The following is a 20,215-nucleotide window of genomic DNA, read 5'->3' as shown; positions in this document are numbered from 1 at the left end:
GTCGTCAAACGAGTTTGGTAATTGTCAGTAGCTTTCAACTGTCTGATGTCTTTCTGCTTTTGAGGGCGGGGAGTTCATGCAAAGGCTTCCATCTAAGAGTGGATTTGGTTCGCCTTTGCAAATGAGCTTTGAGGGAATCAAATACCTTTAAGCTAAATGGCTTTGGAGAAATGTAAATGCGTTTGGTAAAAAATTCTTTGAAATGTGACTTTGAGCTCACTAGTGTTTGGCTAAAAAAAATTTGTAAAGAGACTCTTTTACAATATTTATTTTAAAATAAAAAAGAAAAACCAAACTTAGGGCTAAGGTTGCTAGCGAGCCGGATCTGGCATCGGTGGCCGTTAGCCGAGGTCGCTAGGGGTCGAGCGTTGCTCGGCGCAGTTGTCGCTAGGGTCGCGTGTTCGAGGGTCGCTTGGGTCGCACGACCCCTAGCGGCCGTCGCTTGGGATCGAGTAGCCTAGGCGACGGTCGCGGCTATCGGCGAGCTAGATCTAGTCGGCCGGCTGCCTAGGGTTTGATTTTTTTTTTAATAAAAAATAATATAACAAAAAAGATGAGGAGCAAAATTGGAATTTGAAAGAATAAATGATGATAGTTTTGGAAGAAAAAATCCTAATTCTAGCATTTTGTCAAATGCTAAAAGCTTAAAGCTAATCTTTACTAGCATTGAGTTGTCAACTTTTCCAAGGCCAACTTCTATCCCAATGCCCATTAGGAATGGTTGTCAAATGCTCCACATTTTTTCCATAGGGCTTTCGGGCTTCAATGAGTTTTGGAAAAGTTGAACCAATCTCACCGAGTTCTTTATTGTTTCAATTGCAAATTCCGAACAATTCCTCGAAAAAAGCGCGGATTTTCAAGAACGGGAATCTTATGATATGTTGAGAATATGTCATGACACCCATCCACGACTTGTAAAAATGCCATATCAGCAAGTATCGTAGTGATTTCCTGATTCTCAATTGAAAAACGGAAAGATGAGGACAAGCTGTGTGGGAGCATTGATGCGCGGGTATATTCTTCAAACTGTTGCAATCGCTTTGGCTGGAAGCTGGATGATGGCCACAAAATTCGTTGCTACCGGATCCTGGCAATTTGGGAAAGCGACACGATGGAGAATCATGGGCAATTGCTCCGCAGCATGGAAGCGCTCAGGGACGGTTCCCCAACCACGTTGGGATTTTGAATACGTCGTTATTCCTTTTTTAAATTTTTTTTTTTTTTGGGCTGCAAGCATGTCCGAAGAATATTCTGGGAACTTGCGTGTTTCGATTCAACGTCACGCGCCAGGAAGACGAGTTTAAAAACCTCTTCGAAACGTCAACACATTACTATTGACTCTCGCGTTCCGTCTTGGTACTCGTTTACGTCATTTTGCAATGCTTAAGAAAAGGGCGATTATATCATCCATCCCTTCGAGTGGAGTACGGTGAGGATTTATAATGATTTTCACACTTGCAAGATCAATGATAATCGTAGAAATTTGAAGAGATTGGAAGAAGCGCGAGGAGCAAGGTTTATTTCCGAATTTGTATCGTGATTCGCTTTTTTTAGTATTTTTGTTCAATTGTTAACCTATAAATGTGTATTGTGGTGTCCATGCACATCGGCTAAAAAAGACATTCCTCTACAAAGTCATATTTCCAACGATTCGTGTGAAATTTAAACTATCTTTTGCGCATCCTTTTGATATATTCGAATGGGGTGCATAAATGCATATCCCATCTCACAAAAGAGGGGAATGAAGAATTATTGCAGATGAGAAGGACCAGCTAACCATTTTTTTTTATAAAAGACATGTCCTTTAACAGAATAAAAAGAGAGGAGGAAAATGACACAAGTAGCTCTTGAACTTTGGCTTAATGCGTAATGTGATTTCCGAACTTTTAAGTTGATCAATATGGTGCTTGAACTTTAGCCATATATGTAATGTGGTCCTTGAACTTTCAATTTGTTCAATGTGATTCTTGAACTTTTGGAACATGTTCAACTTAGTCCATGAACTACAAGAAAATGTTCAAAGTCGTCATTGAATCCGAATTAATGAAGGATTACGTTGAACATCTTTCTATAATTTAATGACTAAGTTGAATACATTTCAAAAGTTTAGAGACCATATTGATTAAATTAAAATTTCGGAGATTACATTGCATATTGCGCTAAAGTTCAAATATTACATTACTCAAATTAAAAGTTCAAGAATTACATTGCATATTGAAGTAAAGTTCAAGCATTATTTATGTCATTATTCCCGGGGAAATTTTCAAAAAAATGCCCATAGTGACCTCATTTTCTCAAATAAGGGTTTGAAATGGATCTTGTTTCAAATAAGAGTCGGAAGTACTCTCATTGTCTCAAAGAAGGGCCTAAAGTGCACCTTGTTTCAAATAATGGCTTGAAGTGATCATATTAATTTCAAAAAAGGGCCCGAGTTACTTTAGTTATGGGCATTTTGGTAATTTACTATTTTATTTTTCCCTTTTTTAAAGATATTTTGAAAAAAAAACCGGTGGGGCAGCGGCTATGACCCGCGACCCCGCCGACGTGCGAGCGAGGCCGTGGCCCCACCGGCCACAGGTGGGAGGTCGATCCTCTCACTTTTTTTTTTTTTTTCTTTCTTTTACTTTTTTGTTTTAATTTAATTTAACAAAAATTAGGTTAAATTTATTTTTTTACAAAAATGCCCTTGATAGCCCGAAAATTTTGACCGGTCGGTGAGGTCAAGCCCTTATTTGAAATAACTATAGCCTCTTTATGCCATTCTTTGAGATAATAAAACACTTCAAGCTCTTCTTTGAAATAAAGTTCACTTCAAACTCTTATTTAAGAAAATGAATGGAGTCCTTTTTTGAAATTTTTCCTTATTTGAGAGAGAGAGAGAGGAGAGAGAGAGAAGAGAGAAGAGAGAGAGAGAGATTAGGGAATTAGTGCAAAATCAATGTCAGGCGAGGATTTCGTGCGAATATTCAGGGGCTCGCATAAAAGGCACGCGAACCCCAAAAATTAAAAGAAAAAGAAAAATAGAAAAGTCAATTTAAACGCGCCGAGCGATTTCGGACCCCCAGACACAGAGTCGAAGAAAAGCCCAAAGTTCCTCTCTATCCCCGAAACCAAGGAGATTCCCTCCCTCTCCCTCACCCTCTCCCTCTCTCTCCTCCGTCCGCCGTCGTTCTTGGACCGAGGAGGGGAACCCGCCGGAAGCCCCCCCCACCCCACTCTCCGCCCTCCCCTTCATTCAGGTGCGTTCTGTTTGGTTTCGTGTTTCGCCATTACACAATTGCCCCAATGCCTTTTTGCCGTCCTCCTTCTTTGGACCGGGCTGCGTCGGCCTTCGCTTCTTTTAAAAAAAGAAATGGGATTTCGACGAGCTTCGATTTGTGGGCAATGGCCGCTCGATGACCCAAAAAGTACTCTCTTTCTTTTTCGTCCCTTGCTCCGCGAAGGTTTCGAGCTTCCCCGTTGAGAAATTCCCAATGAATTCGCTTGCAAAAGATTTGTTTTTTGTTTTTTGCGATTGGGACAACTCGCGACGGATGAGGCCTCGAAAGCTGAAATGCGGGTTTTCTAGATTTGCTTAATGCCCGCATGTTTCGAATTACTCGTCGCGATGGAGGAGTTTCAGTTTTGGAAATTTTGGGGGTTCAGAAAAACGGAAGAAGAGTTGCGGGCCTGTGGTCTGAGTATTTTGTGCGGCTCGTACGACTCGTTTGGACTCCGGTGGGGGCAGAGAGGTAAATTCGGACACGCTTCCCCCCCGTCAATTCAGCGGTCGACGAGACGTACTCGGCCCGCTTTGGTCACGGGTCACCGACTCGTCCATCCCCTTTTCCCGTTTTAACCTTTTCGAGCTTTGACAAGGTCGTAATCGTCTTCTTTTTAATTATGGTCGTCGGTTCTGATGTGTATGGGCTCCTGTATTATCGGAGCTCGATTACTCATCAATCGCTTTCTTGTCCTTTATGTCTCTCGATTGTGATACTCGCGTATCATATTTGATCTTTAAAAGGCCCTCGTTTTATTGGCGACTCCAATTTAGTTGGCTTTCTCGTTTTGATGGGTACTTTATTCTTCTTAAATCTTTCTTGTAGTTAATCAAATTGACCTTCTCTTTTTGTTTGGTTAATCTTGCCGTGTTCTTGTTCGTGGCAGCTACCTTTCTCTAATCAGGAGAGGCTTTGACCGTCAAAGAAGCTTCCTGGTCGGTGGGGTCTTGCTAGTCGATGGTCGGGTTGTCAAACCACATTTGACAGCCCGGTTTTCTTGAACAGAACCTAGAGCACATATCATAAGCAGGCGAGAATTGAACTGTTGCCAGGTCAAATGAAAAGCTCCCATTTTGTATCTTGATTTGTTGCCGGGTTCTTTTCCTTGGATTCGGGGACCCTTTATTCCTATAACAACGGTGATCTGTCGTCTGGTGGATTCTTAAACCCTTTTGCTTCAATTCTTGCTGGTGAATCTTAATTCTGGGCTTTCTTGGTTCCGAGCAACCCGACTGTCTTAGCGTTATTAGTATAATTCTTTTGCTCGTGTGAAGAGGGTGCCTCTGGATTGGCATAACAGAATTCGAACTACATTTACATGATGGGTTCGTTGTCCGGTATCTTTCAACGCCCTCTTGTGGCAGCCGCTGCAGTTGCCGCAGCATCCGTCACAGCTGACCTACCCGACAAATTATGTCCTTCGAAATCATCGATCGCTTGCTCCAATCCGGAGCAGCTCGACTCTTTGTGTACATCTAACGCAATGCGTGACTCAGATTCATCATGGGTTTCGCAAATATCAGCCTCGAAGCTTTCGAGTTTGTCATTTGTGAGCAGAATCCGAACACCTCTTCCCAACACTAAGGATCGATTTCCTCATTTGGGTCACAATCTTAATTCGAATTTCTCACGCTCTTTTGTTGCGGCTTCTCCGACCTTAGTAAATTTATATCAATCTGCGGAGTTGGTGAAAGGACCGAAGCCTAGCACATCTGCGAGTGCACTCCCTACCTCAGCTTCGGCTTCAGCTTCTGATGTTCTGTACAGATGGCATTTACCTGAACTGCATTCTCTAGACATTTCGGGGTATTCAGATTGTTCTTCAGAAAAGCAAAGGACAGTTGTGGTGTTATTGGGCTGGTTGGGAGCGAAGCAGAAGCATTTGAAGAAATATGCGGAGTGGTACACTTCAATGGGATTTCATGCTATAACCTTCACCTTTCCCATGGCCAAGATTATGACTTACCAGGTTGGAGGCAAAGCAGAGCAGGATATAGAGTCACTTGTGAAGCATCTGGCTGATTGGTTAGAGGATGAGCATGGGAAGAATATCGTTTTTCACACTTTTAGCAATACTGGATGGTTAACGTAAATGCTCTCTCTCTCTCTCTCTCTCTCTCTCTCTGAGTTAATCTATTAACTACCTTGTCTGAGCATGTTACTGTTCTTTTTCTTTTTTTTTTGGGTTTGTAAAATTAGCCCGACATGTTAACTGATCCGTTTTACTACAGATATGGAGCAATTTTGGAGAAGTTTCAGGAGCAGGATCCTTCTCTGATGGGAAAAATAAGGGGTTGCATCGTAGATTCTGCTCCAGTTGCGGCACCAGATGCTCAGGTAGTTGACTCTTGTCCTCAGTTTGATGGCCTATATTCTACCAGTGAATGATTCTTCAAAGCTTGCCCCCACCTTGTCTCTCTGTTAGGGCTCTTCTGTGACATGCTGGTCAATAGGTTCTAAATCTTTTGTCATTGGTCTCCTATTAGTTTCTACTACTAGTAGTTCTTGGAGTGGAATATTTGTACTTCTGATGATTATGATGAGTATTTACAAGGTTAAAATCTGTTGGGAACTTGGTGTTTCTGTTGAGTGATCTTTGGTTCCTTTATCACTATTATAATTCTTCCTTTCTTTTGGGTGTTTAGGTGTGGGCATCTGGTTTCTCTGCGGCATTCCTGAAAAAGCATAGCGTGGCAACAAAAGGATCCTTATGCTCGAATGAGTTGGCCCCAGGGGTGTTGGGTAGCCATGTAGTGGCCTCGGACCCAAAGCCTGCAGTAAGCGAAGCAGCTTTGCTGTTGATTCTGGAGAAGTTCTTCCAGGTTGTTTTGAATCTTCCTTCTGTAAACAGGTACGTTACTCCCATTGTACATACCTTTTGCATTCACATGAACAATGTGTCATGAGATTTCATAATTGTTTCAAGTGTTCTCCCTGCAATTATTAACGTCCGCATCGTGCCATACATAGGCACGTGCTCAGAAGCGTAGAGATCATACTCTGGTTATGCTCTGAAAAGCTGTAAAAATCGTGTACTTCAATTGATGTCATTCTTATCTTATTGTCTACTAATGCAGGAGGCTTAACAATGTCCTGGAAGTATTGTCATCTCGACCGCCGAGTTGTCCACAGCTATACATTTATAGCTCAGCAGACCGAGTCATTCCTTCAGGGTCCGTGGAGTTGTTTATAGAGGAGCAGCGGAGGATGGGCCTCGAGGTCAGATCCTGCGATTTTGTCTCGACACCTCACGTCGATCATTTTAGAAGTAACCCACAATTGTATACCACCCAGCTTACCCATTTTTTGGAGGACTGCGTCCTTACTTGCTGCAGAAGACTTTCATGAGCACTAACCACAGAAAGGGACATAGTATAAACTGGTTTTTGTCTCTATTCTTTTCCTCTTTCTTGACATAATTCTCATCTATAAATGAGTAAATGATTCTTTCTCCTTGAAAATTCGTTGATTTGAGAGGTGAGCAATCACCATGCTGGGAAGAGACACAGAGATATGAACATATTGTAAATTTTACTACATTGCAATACAAAATTTTTTGTTTTCCATTTGACTCTCGTACTATCTTGTCTTATATGTGAGATTCAGTACCGTTATTTTGAATTGACTTAAAGTATGTGCATGCATATTTCTTCATCTGTTTACAAGATACCCTCTTGTGGCCACCCGTCTGTTATCTGAAATCTATTTACAAAGCTTGAATCTATCTGATATGGCGTCATGATGAAACAGAGCTATTACGAGGAATTGTTATTCGAAGGGAAAGTGAGAAAAAGTTTTAATGATTTTCATCATGTGTACAGTCTGTGTGAAGCGAATTCAGCTGGGTTAGATTCAAATTTCAATGGCATATACGGCAACATTTGCGACTGGCTGTCTGAATAAGCTAATTACACATGTTAAATATGCTAAAAGATTGCAAAACTATTTGGTGGTCCACCTATCACTTCTATTCAGTTTTTACTATCAATCCTCAATCATTCAAGTAAGCGATAAAGTCGGTCGGCCAATGACAATTAGTCAAAACTCGAGTTTCAGTTAGGTACACCACACGGTCAAATTAAATCCGTCCTTTCCAGGGAATGTTCTTGGGGCTGATAAAATGTTCAGAAAGTACAAATCTCAACCTCTCATTTTTTAGCTTCAACTGAATAATGGAAGTGTTCGTTGGTAATATGTCATCCAATCTCACTATCTTCTCAAACTGAAGAATATCATCATGCACGACCTTAATCTGTCAGTTAGAGGGGCAATTCAGCACGGCTATAAAATCTGAAAACTAACAGGGGCTCCTTGTTTCTTTTGTTGTAAATGTGTAGTTTGTATAGCGTTTGGTGGTGTAATATGAATTTTCAACATCTGCGTACTCTTTCAAGATGAATTTGACAACTCAACAATGGATGCTAATTTATGTTGATAACCTCTAAAATGAGTTAGAAATTTAAGAGGTTACTATTTAAGATAAATAAAAGTTGTCAAGAATAAAGTATACAAAAGAAAACAACGTTAAGTAATCCACATAAAGGCGCATTATTGGGCTACAATTTAATGAGAGAAAAATTAGCGAATCATGTTAGTTCACATTGATGTTCTGTAAAAATAGTTAGTAATCCAGGAGTTGACCAAGGCAAACAAGAGTTTTTTTTTTTTTTTTGGCACAAAGGGCAAACAAGAGTTGATAACTCTTTAGAACAAGCTCACAAGTAAAAAAAAAAAAATAGAAAAACGAAAATTTTAAAAAATGGCCGTCCGTCCACCAAGAGTGAAACAGGCCGCGCAACCACAGTACAACAACCTCTGACCCAAGAGGCGACATCAGAAGCCACTGGCACTGGTTGTTCTGTTTCTCTCAAAGGTTGCATTTTTATGCACTTTGCTTGCTTCTTCCGTCACCAACTCTCTCTCTCTCTTACCAAGAACCCTCAATCGTCAATCATTTGAAGGGACGAGATTGTATGCTCTGATTCGCCCTAATCCCCCAAATCTCTCCCAATCCCATCCCAATCAACCCCGTCTTCTCTATGCCCCCGTTCAGTGTCCGGGGTTTTGCGATCGCCTAGCTCACCCAACTCCCAACCCATGTCTACTTCGATCGGCGGCGAGGCGGGTCCGGCCGAGGTCTGCATAAACGACATCCTCACCGACGACGAGCTTAGGTCGGTCCTGGCGAAGCTGGACTCCGAGAAGGACAAGGAGATCTTCGGTCTGGTGTGCAAGAGGTGGCTCACTCTCCAGAGCTCCGAGCGCCGGAAGCTCGCCGCCCGCGCGGGTCCTCACATGCTCCTCATGCTCGCCGCCCGGTTCGGCCGAGTCGTCGAGCTGGACCTCTCGCAGTCCGTCTCGCGCTCCTTCTACCCAGGCGTCACTGACGCCGACCTCGCCGTCGTCGCCAACAAGTTCAAGCGCTTGAAGGTGCTCAATCTGAGCAACTGTAAAGGTACAATTTTTTTTTTCCTAAGCTGTTTTATTGCTTAATCTTTCGGGGAATAAGACGAGTCTTGTTTGGGATGGAATTGACTTTTCTTTTTTGGTTACTCTGTGTTCTTTGTTTGTCGCGGATTGATTCGTTTCTTTTCTTGTACTAACGCCGAAACTGTTTGGCGCAAGAGCTACGTTGGCCTCTCTCTTATTCTACTGTGTTGTTGAAATTGATCACTTTAGCAGATACATTATATATGACCTTTTCATGGAGGATATTCCTTTTTTCCTGAGTTGCAGGTATAACTGATAAAGGAATGCTGGAACTTGGAGATGGTCTTTCGTCCTTGCAGTCATTAGATGTATCCAATTGCAGAAAGCTGACAGACCGGGGATTGGAGGCGGTTGCTAAGGGTTGTTATGATATGCGTACAATGCATCTTGCCGGTTGCAGATCTGTCAGCGATATATTGTTAATGGGTCTTTCGCGAAATTGCCCCAACTTAGAAGAATTGGTGCTTGAAGGATGCACCAATATAACTGATCAAGGAATCACGAACCTTGTTGTTGGTTGTCAACAAATCAAGCTGTTAGATGTTAGTAAATGTAGCAATGTAGGAGACTTGGGGATCTCCAATGTCGCAGAATCTTGTGCTTCTTCTCTAAGGACCCTTAAGTTGTTGGATTGCTGTAAAGTGGGAGATCAGTCCATATTATCCTTGGCCAGCTTTTGCACAGGTCTTGAAACCCTTGTCGTTAGCGGTTGCCGTGATATATCTGATGAGTCTCTAAAATCTCTGGCTGCTGCATGTGGAAATAGTCTCAAGATCTTGGGAATGAATTGGTGTTTGAATGTATCCGACTTGTCTCTGAGCAGCATCCTTGCTCGATGCAGATATCTGGAGGCTCTTGACATTGGGTGTTGCGAAGAGGTGACTGATGCCGCCTTCCAAGGTCTGGCTAGTGTGGAAGATGAATTGAGTTTGAAGGTTTTAAAAGTCAGCAACTGTCCCAATATAACGATGACAGGATTAGGCATTATTTTGGACAAATGCCGCTCCCTGGAATATCTTGACGTGAGATCATGTCCCCATATTTCAAAGGCAGCTTGTGATGAGGCCGGGTTACAGTTTCCTGATTGTTGCAAGGTCAACTATGTCGGCAGGTTGTCTGAGCCTGACATGTTACTTTAGCCGATTGAATGGTTACATTGAGCGTTGTCGTCCTATTTTCAAGCAGAAAAAGAAACCGATGAAGTTTCAGCTATGGATTTTCCTTGCAAGACTTACCATGTACATCTGTCCGGGGTGCTATACCCCAACTCGAAGGGATATTCTTCTGTTCCTAGTGCACAGCATTTTATGATGGATATGGGATGGAGAGTCATCTGCTTTGAGTTATATGTAACCAGAAGTTTATCTATGTAAATTGCAGCAAACTTGCTTTCTTTCCTGACATACAATTTTATTGCTCTTCAATACTCCTTCCTTATCTGCAGCATGTTGGCATACTAATGCAGTGCCTTATCTGTATATTTTCCATAAATTCTCCTCGAGAGATTATGGATCGGATGGAGTATTACGCAGAAGAGGATGTTGGGATAAGTTGGTCTGTGGCTGGAAGTTCGATTCCAGCGAACACTCCTAGAGCAAGTTACCTTATAAAATTTGTAAAAATCGTCATAGTGTTTTGTTTGCACAATCTTGAGAGAGTTTAATTGACCTATCAGAAGAAGCGATGGCGTTTTCGGTTGTTGTGAAAGGTGGTGTTGTGAATACTTCCTATTCTGCCACTGCCTGGACATGCGCAAGCTTATTTGACTAATCCAAGTTCTTTAGTTTGAAGGATCATGGGAACCTGTCTTGACTTAAATTTTTCGTTCCCTTGAATATTTAGAAGAAAGAATGCGGATGCTTCACATTGTAGGGCTTGAGGGACAGAGAGGGAACGAGAGTATTCTCGAGGTAACATGTTCTATGTGAAGACCTGTTTCTCAAAATGGTCATTTTTTTTCGGTAAATAGCTCCATTCCTTGATTTTAAGCATCCTTGCTTCTACTATTTGCATTTGTGGAATGTCATGCGCTTCTAGCTTCAATAGGTTGATTGAATCTTGTACTCTGGAAGGTCCTGAAGGAGGATAAACACTGGAGAGAAAATTCTCTCTGTGCTCAATACATGTCCTTTTGGATAGTTTCCTTCCGTTAAGAGGATGAACATGTCTCATATCATGAAATCGGGCTCGTAATGAGCAAGCCGAGAGGCTCGTAGGCTGGAGTTAATTTGTTGCTCAGGAAGCAAGATTCGGGATGACTCGAATTTTAGTAGCGCTGCATTACTCACAAAAATTCTATACAATCTCTACGATCATTGTAGTTTCCACAATTCAAGTAAACACAATTGTCCAAGTGGGCTGTTGAGCGAGCAGCTCTTTTGCGAATTCCGAGTGACCAACTTGCAATTCTTGCTATGCTTGAGAGATTGCCCGTTGAAGGTGCTTCAATGTCTTGTGATGATTCAAGAACCCCATGAACCAGAAATCAAAACTGTCGACCGTGACTATCTGTATGTACTTCTCCGACGGCCTCTCAACATTTTGGCTTTGGTTTGCTTCCTCTATCTTGGAAAGTGGGATCGACACCTGCAGATAAGCAAGAAAGTTAGTCAGAAATCTTCATCTTATGAGGAAAGGGAGAGAAAAGGGTATGAAGCAGCACAGAGCAGAAGAGTTTCATGTTCGCTTTAGCCAATTACCTTGTAACGGATTCGGGCAAATTCTCCATTTGGGGATGGCAATTTGATCGACCTCTCGCTGCAGAAGGCCACTTTTTCCGTGGAGATGAAGAGGAGACCTGCTATAGGACCCGCTGTTGTTGACAGATAACACTGGGAAGCCTTCATGAGTCTCTCCCCTTCTCTGACACTGAACAGATGCCTGAAAACTTTCTCCATCCCTCCTACCTGGAGAATTCTTGCCCCCAAGCTCAACTTCCCTTTCACAGTTTCAGAGATCTTCGGACTTAATCTCACTGCACAGTCAGAACGGTAGAATGGTTAGTTGATTTCAAGATGGAAAAACAGATTGGTTACAGAATCACAGAAAGAGAACTTCACAAAATACAGGTTTTTGGTGCTGATTCAGTCCACGCAGCTAAAAAAATGAGTTAAAATGGCTACAAAAAGCTGGTTGGACTGAATCTGCATGTAGTAAACTATCAAAAGATGGGTTTTTTTTTTTACTTTCTTTTTTTTTTTCTAAAGGGAATGCTGAAGGATTTGTGAAAAGTGGGTTGTTCTATTGATTTGAATTTCCACACAAGGGGTGCACTTTACTTCCCCCACAAACTGCAAATAATTCGGTCAACTCTTCATTGGATTCACAATCTTCTCAGACTCAAAGAAGTGTAATTACCATGCTCTCGGATGCCGTGTGCAAAACCATCAGCTGTCTTCCCTAACTTGTTCATTCTTTTAAGCACTGAATTGCGCTTGGAAGACACATTCACTGGAGAACGCATGCAAGATTGACTGCTTTTGAATGGCTTGGAAGAAATGGCTCTCGACGACTTCCGAACTGCATATGTCGCAGCAATGACTGGAGTTCCCATTACGTGATCGTGAAGCTTGGTTGCCATGTTCGACGGGAAGTCTTTGCGCTTCTATCTCTCGAAAGTACTGCCTAGGAGCTTCGGAACTGTCGAGGAAGGAGAAAGAGTTTTGCTTGCTGAAGTTGGTTATCTTGAGGTCTATATAAATAGGTGATAAAATAGCAGGGGACTGCCAACTTTTGGTTGCATGACTCATCTGTTGATCATCAGCAGCATAAAGGCACAGACAAACACTTTGTTGGAAGTTTTCTAAGTAGGATGATGTGTGAACCCCCATAATGCTTTTTGCAAAAGAGGGTTATGGCATTGAATTTCACTAAGTCATTGTAAAAGATGGTCGATCTCTTCTCCGCTTCTGTACTTTATTTTCCCAGTAGATGAGACAAGATTGCTTCTTCACATTGAATTACACCATGGAATTTAAGTCTCTACAAGCAATCATGAGAAAGATAATAACTTTCTTTTTTTTTTAGAAAGGGTGAACAAAACATGCTGATTGGGTGATGATCTATCCCTTTGTCTAACCAGTGTTTGGATGCGTCAACGTATTTTGCTTTTGAGCTGGAATTGCAACTTTCTGACGCCAGTCCCTATTTGGATTGCACGAGAAATGTCTCTAAAGAATTCCAACATTATCTTATCACCCGGGGAAGCCGACTATGTTGGCCCAAAGAAGATATGTAAGACGTATGATCTTCCCCATGTTCTACAAACATGAGTATAACCCACATCAGCATGTTTTTTTGGCGATTTTGTGCATTTTTTGCCATGCTACAGTTAGGCGATATCCAAGGATACGACAGCTAAACACATTCCTAAGTATCGTGCTGTGGTAAAGGTTTGAAAAACGAACTCCAAAGGCTTTCTGCTGGCGGCAAAGTGATCGCTCATCGATCTTATCGAGCAATGAAGCAGCAGTAAGGTCAATCTCTTTTCATATCACACCTCCGTTCTCGTTATGCAGAGTTCATAGGCCGAAACCAGATGACAGCAAAGGGAAAGATAAAGAAGAAAAGGACGGAAGAAACAACACAAAGCCACAAGTTACAGGAGCTCATGTGCATGTTTTTGCATGAATCTCTTTCACATGGCCTGTTCCTTTCTTTTTCTTTGTTAAACCCTTGGTGCTGAGGTGTGGCTGAATGGGCAGTAGGCCATTGCTGAGCTACACATGCCTCCTAACTGCTGTTCATGCCCATCTCAGCATACCACTCGGTTGAGACCGGACGATTTGAGAGTAGAGCCGCGGCGAGAGCTGAGCACTTTCTTGACTTTCTCATCTGAGAAGGATTGCCATGTCATGGCCACATCAGCCTTGTCGCCCACATGAGCCAATTGGTCATTTATGGTCCTTAGGCTTTAAGGTTTGAAAAGGCAGCGAGCCAAAGATGGAGAAAAAAGGCGGGGGAAGCTAAAAAAGCTCATTCCCACGTGGAGTGTCCCGCAGTTGATAAAGTGTGTTAGTCTCTATCTCATCTCATACGATACTTGGCTCATAAGGTAGTTGCCAATACTGGCTATTTCCGGCCGACTTTCATTTCTCTGACTTCCCAAGAAATGATAAGATAAGCAGATGATGAGGAACTTGGAATTGCTATTCCTTTTACTTGTCTTGTCGGCATCTTTTCCCAAAGTGACATGATCAGGATGTTGTAACATCGGATGGTTTACGACATCACATGCAGCCGAGGACTCTTTCGTTTAAAGAAGAACATCGGATCAACTGATAGAAAAGATGTGCAAAAAGGCAATCATCTTCTAATCAAGCAAAGAGTAGCAACCACGCAAAATCTCATGACCTTGTCCAAGCAATCCATTAGCATAGTTGAGCCTCTGATTGACAAGCGCCCAGCAGTGGAAAGAGCGGAATAGGAGTAAAATGATAAAGACCCAATATTCATGTTTCAGGTGTTGCTTCAGTATGACAAATCGTTAGATTCTGGGAGAGGAAATCACAATGCGGGTAGTTAGGAGATACACCTCAGAGTAGTAAGGGAGAACTCAGCAATGTTCGACCCAAAAAAAAAAAAAAAAAAAACAGTCGGTAGTGAAACTTTGGAGAGGCAAACTCCTCGCTATAGCCTCTCACAAGCAAGTTTGGTGTGTCGACGGGACAGATTAACATAATCTGTTGACATGTCCATCTTAATACTTGAATCTCATGTCGACTCCAGTTTAATATCAAGCTCTAGCATTTCAAATATCTTGAAATTGAGACCGCGTGAAATTTCGAGTTCGCATACTTAAAGAGCCTAATTTGCAATGGCTTTCTGGGTCTTCAGCAATATGTACCCTTCACCATCCTAAGTTCAATAAGATTGAAAATTTACTGAGCCATCCTTGAACTCAAGCATTTGGTCTTTTTCATTTTGGTGAAAACGAGCTCGAACGGCATATTGACCTCATCTCGATTGCACAGGAAAGAAATCAATTTGATTGATGTAAACTTTAAATGACTGGACTGAGTAGACCAAGTGGGTAGGCCAGAAATTGTGCTCTTTTTTAGTCCTCAAAATCTCCCATCATCAACATGCTCCAAGTTGGGTTCTCCAACTAGGTCAGTGGAATTGGCGGATAAGTCGAATCAAGCTTAGACTTGTTTAAGTGGCTAACCTTCCCCTACTGACCTCCAGACAAAGGTTTTCTCATAGTTGCAGACGGACATAGCCAAAGTGGTCATGTTGGAATTACATGAGATTGGCACTAGAATTTCAAGTAAGAATCATCACTTAAGTCTTTGTGAAATCACTCCCAAGATCCGCTCACAATCGGAAAACTCGAACTGGTTTGAATTTCTGAGCAGAATATAGTCTCATCTCACAAGCATTACGCTTAAGCAGAGAAGAAGCTATCAAGAAAATAGATGCAAGGCCAAAAGAAGGCCACCAAAAGATCGAGACAATAGACCTCACAGGACAGGACTCTATGCAAATATCCTCGCTATATCACAGAGCACAACCAATATACCTTTCAGTCTTTCATTTACATCTCACATACAGATTACCTCTGAGCTGATGCACGCGGCATTGGATATGTTATGTGACCTACGCTCATGGGTGCACCAGGAACCATGGCTCCTGGCACCGCGGCTCTAACACCGTATGACATATGCGAGGAACCAGGGAGGTTCACCAGAGTCCCAACAGCAGAAACAAGCGGCCCGCCTATTGGTTGCCCGATCGCTGGAGCACTGTACATACTGACACTGGCGGGGCCAGTTGGTGGTTGAGTGGGCTGTTTACTAGGTTTGCTGGATGAAACTCCTGCCGCAGGACTGTTTGTTTGACCAGTGATTGGTCCTAGGGGTGTCGAGAGCTCTCCGTTGTCAACGCTAGTAATATCGTGAATGCTAGAACGCCTCCTATCTTTGTTCATCGAGTTCAACCTGATGAAGTACTTCTGGGCATGGCTAGCCACTTGCGTAGGTGTTCTTGTCACCACAAAGTTTCGGGAAATGCTTCGCCAATCTCCCTTTCCATATTTATCTAAGCCAAGAAGAAATAATCTGCTTTCCAGAAACAAGAAATCAGTCAAAAAGCTTAGAACACATCGACGTAATCACGCTAGTATGTAAACCAAAGAGCTGAAGGGGATTTCAATCCACAAACGAATGATGTAGGACATTCATGATCAAGTCTACTATTGATACATGATCCACTCATCTGTTGTTCAGAAAGCTTGATTTCTTAAGCAAAAGACTCCATGCCATTTCAGACTTAGGCGCACAATGAAGCTTTTGCTCAGTCGCACCAATTCATATCGAGGCTATTGAGATCGTCATATTCCCCATCTCCTTTTTCTTCAGCTGATTGATGCAAATCAGACTGGCTAACCTAGCGATACCCATGTTTAGGCCAAGGGCTATTTTCGTTTTATACATAAGCAAGGTTTGCCTATTTACAGCCTTGAGTCCTCCTGAGATTAGTAATACCAAAATCCATGGAGCAACATAATCTCTTTCAAATAATAAGAAAACTATATAATTCAGAAATTATGAAGTGCTCTGTTTTTGGTTTCATGTATCAATTAAACCTTGGATTTTGACGTCACCTCAGCCTTTTATTTCTCTTTCCCGGTTTTTCTCTTACACTAAAAGATCGAGCTGACCATTGTCAGCTCTGCAGACCACAGGAACTCTTGTCACAGTGCCTATTCTAGAGGCCTGGCAAGGTGGCAAATCCATGTGTTGAAACTTTGATCTGCTTGCCTCAACCAAAGACAATCCTGAGTTCTCTGGAAGCATTAACTCTCTTCTCTATCTCTTACTCCCCAAATAAGCTATAGGGTTTACAGTTTGTTTTGGACTGTTGAAACTTCAATGGACAGTCTACTGGAAAGTTGTATTGTACTTATCTACTTTGAGAGAGAGAGAGTTCATGTAATGCTAATAGTGAGGTGATTAGTTTAATGAAAACATAGTCAAAACCAAAAGGGAAATCAATCACGTACTCCACCTACAACAGATGCAGTAGAAAGTAGGGAGTCTCTGAGCTATGCCCAAGCAAGCTCTTACACAAAAATAATCCAAGTCGGATAGGCCTCAAACTTGCTAAACAAAATGATGTGCGATCTTGGAAAGGAAAATGTCTTGAGCATCAGTGATAATTTCAATGCTGAAGAGCCAAATAAGGCCAGCTTCCCCATCCAGCAAAATGGAAATATATGTCACTTTCTTCATCTTTTTTTGAATACAAGAGATGACAAAACTCAAGGGAAACGGGCATGCAATCCATGCTCTTGGTTACTTCTTCCTGGATTCTAGATCTACACTTTGCATCACCATCAGGAGACTCGAGTATCAGCCAACTAACTATATAATCTAACCACCATAAGGGAAAAATAGATCTTAAGAAACCACTTGAAGATCTATCACCTGAAATCTGTCTTAAATTAAGGATGGTGACAGAATGCCCTAAAATGAAAGCTTAAACTGACACAAATGAAAAAAATATAAGCAACATCAGGTAGAATAAGCCAAAGTAGAATAATTATATGCATATAAGCACACAGCAAGAATGCACATACATAGGCAAGCATCATAGTAGTCCGTATATGATGGCTCGAAAGCCGCAAAAGTGTCATGCTTGTGTACTCTGTGAAATTTTGTCCAGCAGGTTCCTCCTACGTTTAACAATTGTTTAATTTTCCATAAATCTGTTGATTTTGAATATCTCATGACTGGATCTCGATATTGTCATGAAGATTTGTGCTAGATTTTGTTTAAACTAGTCGATGTCGGTTACTTGAGTCGTTTGAGAAAGATAGAGAAAAAAAAAATCACCTGTGTTCTTCTTCCGTCCAAGCAATTCCCTTCCGGCGTTCTTGATCCGACCTCGATGCCTTCCCCCCGTGATTGGGCTCGCCATTGAGATTCCCAACATGACCACCCTTCTTACTACTTGTCTCATCGCTGCCATGGCTCGTTGAACCCTCTGAAGAACAACTGTAAGGAGGCAGTTCCACACAACCCGACTCTATCCTATTGACATCATCGACCAGAATTTCATAGTGACGCTTAATCTCTTCTACAGTTTTCCCGGGCACATCGGCAGCTATCTTCTCCCATCGATCAGCCAAGTTTTCCAGGTAAGTCACCAGTCCATTCTCAAATGCTTTATCCTGCTCTCTACTCCAGGAGCAGTCAGTCATCGTTTCATCCACAGTCATAGAGCTAAAGCTACGTCAGCTACCAGAACAGATTGTTGATTGACGAACTACAATTAGTCCAAAACAGCCTGTGGGATTCACTCAGACTGGCATGTATTTGGTTTCAGGAGCCAATAACAACTGTAGGTTAAGTTCATGTAAAAAAAAAAAAAAATGACTCCCAAACAGCCTGGCCTAAGCTTAGAGTTGAGCCTGGAGAGAAACAGACAGGGACCAATAATGCCAAGAAAGCTGAACTCGAGATCACCCCCAAGAAATATCCGAAAACCCCAGTGAGGATTATGTGAAGAAATAGATTGTATCTAGCACCCCCTATATGGAGACTTGAATCCTGTGAATTGATGACCTGTTGAATGAGCGAAAAGGCAACTGCCTTATGAGTCAATTTCACCAATGAGAAATATCTGACTACCAAACACGTAATTAGTATGGTCATCATTGTCAAGGTGAATTCTGGAGAATGGTAAGTTGGGTTCTTTTGATTGTGAGTCTTGAAAGTGACCAAGAAAAAGACAAACAAAAAAGAACAAAGCCAGGAGTCTGTGGTGGATTATAACATTTTCATCTGTTGCTTCAAACTTTTCTCACAAATCAGGGGGGAAAAAAATTGCGGCCAACCACTTGCCCACTGATAAGAACAATTCTAACAGCACAGGCCCACAACAATTTACACCTTTGCACTTCAATACCAACAACTGGTCTACAGCACATGCTTGTGCCTCCTTATGTTGTTTCTCGAGCGGGTCTAAAAATGGTGAGATTTTCCAGTTAACGTGGCACTTAAATGCTAGAATGACAAGTAAGGCCCTAAAAAGGAAATGATATTTTTAGACAAATTAAAAACCCAAGATCCTATTGAGAGATATGGGAATGAAAGAGTACAAGATATGAGATCGCATAGCATCAATGCAGATGCACTCAATTAAAGCCTGTTAAAGTAACTTTCAACCATAATTGAGAGAATGATGCGTCATTAAAACTGCCAGACCGAGAGGGGGGATGAAAACCGGTTTGAAAATCATGCTCTCGATAATAAATTAGCCGTACTATTCTTGATAAGCAGTTCTGCACAATCAAAGCAGGGAACAGTAATCCTAGATGAACCCCCAGTGGTTAACTTTGAAAGACAAAACGCCAGAAACCGCGGAACTCATTTAATCAGTCAAACAACGAGCCCTATTCTAAACAAGGAAGCAGGATCCTCCTACGGTTCTTCCTTTTCCTAAAATACAGAACAAAGAATATTTCAAGTACTGCAACAAATTGGATATCACCTAAAACAGCTCAGAACTACCACCTCTAAGCACCGAGATTCTGACAGTCCAACACTAAAAAATCTTACTCACGGAGCATTAAGAAACAGCTCCAGATAAATCCAGCACACACCATGGAAAGAATAACAAAAACGAGGTCGATAAATTGTCCTAAAAGGGAGAAAAATGCGCAACGAACACAGGACGAGGATGGATACCACTTACACTGCAATACAAACAAATAACAGCAGAGCACGACGATGGGACGACATTGGTCCCATCCCCGAAAACAACTACTTGCTATTAATACGACAACTTCGAACCAGAAAGCCTCAACCAAACACAAATAGCTAAAATCTGGAATCTGACAGCACCCATTAATATCTTCTCTCCGTAAGAAACAAGAAACGAAAGAAAACCCATTAATGATCAGGAAAATACAGAGCATCAGAGAAATCGACCAACCAACACAGAGGCAGCGGATTTCCCAGTAATTTTCTTCCCATCCAAACCAGCAAAACAATCTGATAAATGGTTTGGGTCTGTGAAAATCACCTTCCTCCTCCTCCTCCTTCTCGGTTGGTGAAGCCCAAGGAGATCGGTCAAAGTTGCAAACTTTCTGTTCCTGGTGAAGTCCAATGCCACAGTCAAAGGAGATGGGCCACTCTGAAGAACAGACAGAAGCACACTAGTAATAAAAAGAACGGATTTAAGTGTCTTTCTATCTTGTCTCTTGGTACGCTTCAATCGTGTCGGGTCTAATCCCTTATCCAAAGTCCAATCATGAAAAGCTTCCTCTTTTTATATTCATCCGCCGTCATCGGCGTTCTCTTTTTGGATTAAAAAAAAAAAAGACTTTGAATGGATAATGCACGCAGTCCTCCTTCATCTTCTTCTCTGAATATAAAGGGAAGGTCGATTGCTCGGTCAATTTCTGGGTTCTGGCGAGCGTTCACGAGACCACTCGAAGAGGAATTTTTCGCGTAATT

At 42.0% G+C, this 20,215-nt stretch overlaps 4 protein-coding genes across 5 annotated transcripts; 2 read left to right on the top strand and 2 right to left on the bottom strand.

Moving 5' to 3' along the window:
* The first annotated feature begins 4,454 nt into the window (after positions 1-4,454).
* On the top strand, positions 4,455-6,815 carry LOC115751235 (transmembrane protein 53). The gene is made up of 4 exons (XM_030689014.2): positions 4,455-5,351; positions 5,495-5,600; positions 5,909-6,114; positions 6,341-6,815. The coding sequence occupies exons 1-4, from the start codon at positions 4,582-4,584 to the stop codon at positions 6,609-6,611; spliced, it is 1,353 nt and encodes a 450-aa protein (XP_030544874.1). The 5' UTR covers positions 4,455-4,581; the 3' UTR covers positions 6,612-6,815.
* Positions 6,816-8,073: 1,258 nt separating this feature from the next.
* Positions 8,074-10,283, top strand: LOC115751246 (F-box/LRR-repeat protein fbxl-1). Its single transcript, XM_030689025.2, has 2 exons — positions 8,074-8,718; positions 9,000-10,283. Exons 1-2 carry the CDS (start codon positions 8,361-8,363, stop codon positions 9,890-9,892), a joined length of 1,251 nt encoding a protein of 416 aa, XP_030544885.1. The 5' UTR covers positions 8,074-8,360; the 3' UTR covers positions 9,893-10,283.
* Positions 10,284-11,001: 718 nt separating this feature from the next.
* LOC115751251 (GEM-like protein 4) lies at positions 11,002-12,629 on the bottom strand. Its single transcript, XM_030689040.2, has 3 exons — positions 12,111-12,629; positions 11,453-11,727; positions 11,002-11,339 (listed from the first exon to the last, which is right to left on the bottom strand). Exons 1-3 carry the CDS (start codon positions 12,331-12,333, stop codon positions 11,166-11,168), a joined length of 672 nt encoding a protein of 223 aa, XP_030544900.1. The 5' UTR covers positions 12,334-12,629; the 3' UTR covers positions 11,002-11,165.
* A 2,460-nt stretch (positions 12,630-15,089) lies between these two features.
* Positions 15,090-19,963, bottom strand: LOC115752775 (transcription factor SRM1-like). Of its 2 annotated transcripts, none has more exons than XM_030691139.2 (3): positions 19,782-19,963; positions 17,588-18,319; positions 15,090-15,811 (listed from the first exon to the last, which is right to left on the bottom strand). In XM_030691139.2, exons 2-3 carry the CDS (start codon positions 17,971-17,973, stop codon positions 15,307-15,309), a joined length of 891 nt encoding a protein of 296 aa, XP_030546999.1. In that variant the 5' UTR covers positions 17,974-18,319; positions 19,782-19,963; the 3' UTR covers positions 15,090-15,306. The 2 variants fall into 2 exon arrangements, with proteins under 2 accessions (XP_030546999.1, XP_030547016.1); XM_030691156.2 differs by lacking the exon at positions 19,782-19,963 and adding an exon at positions 19,271-19,289.
* Positions 19,964-20,215: the final 252 nt, after the last annotated feature.

The sequence above is a fragment of the Rhodamnia argentea genome, chromosome 5, assembly GCF_020921035.1.
Source record: "Rhodamnia argentea isolate NSW1041297 chromosome 5, ASM2092103v1, whole genome shotgun sequence".
NCBI lineage: Eukaryota > Viridiplantae > Streptophyta > Magnoliopsida > Myrtales > Myrtaceae > Rhodamnia > Rhodamnia argentea.
This window is presented reverse-complemented; position numbering and strand designations above follow the sequence as displayed.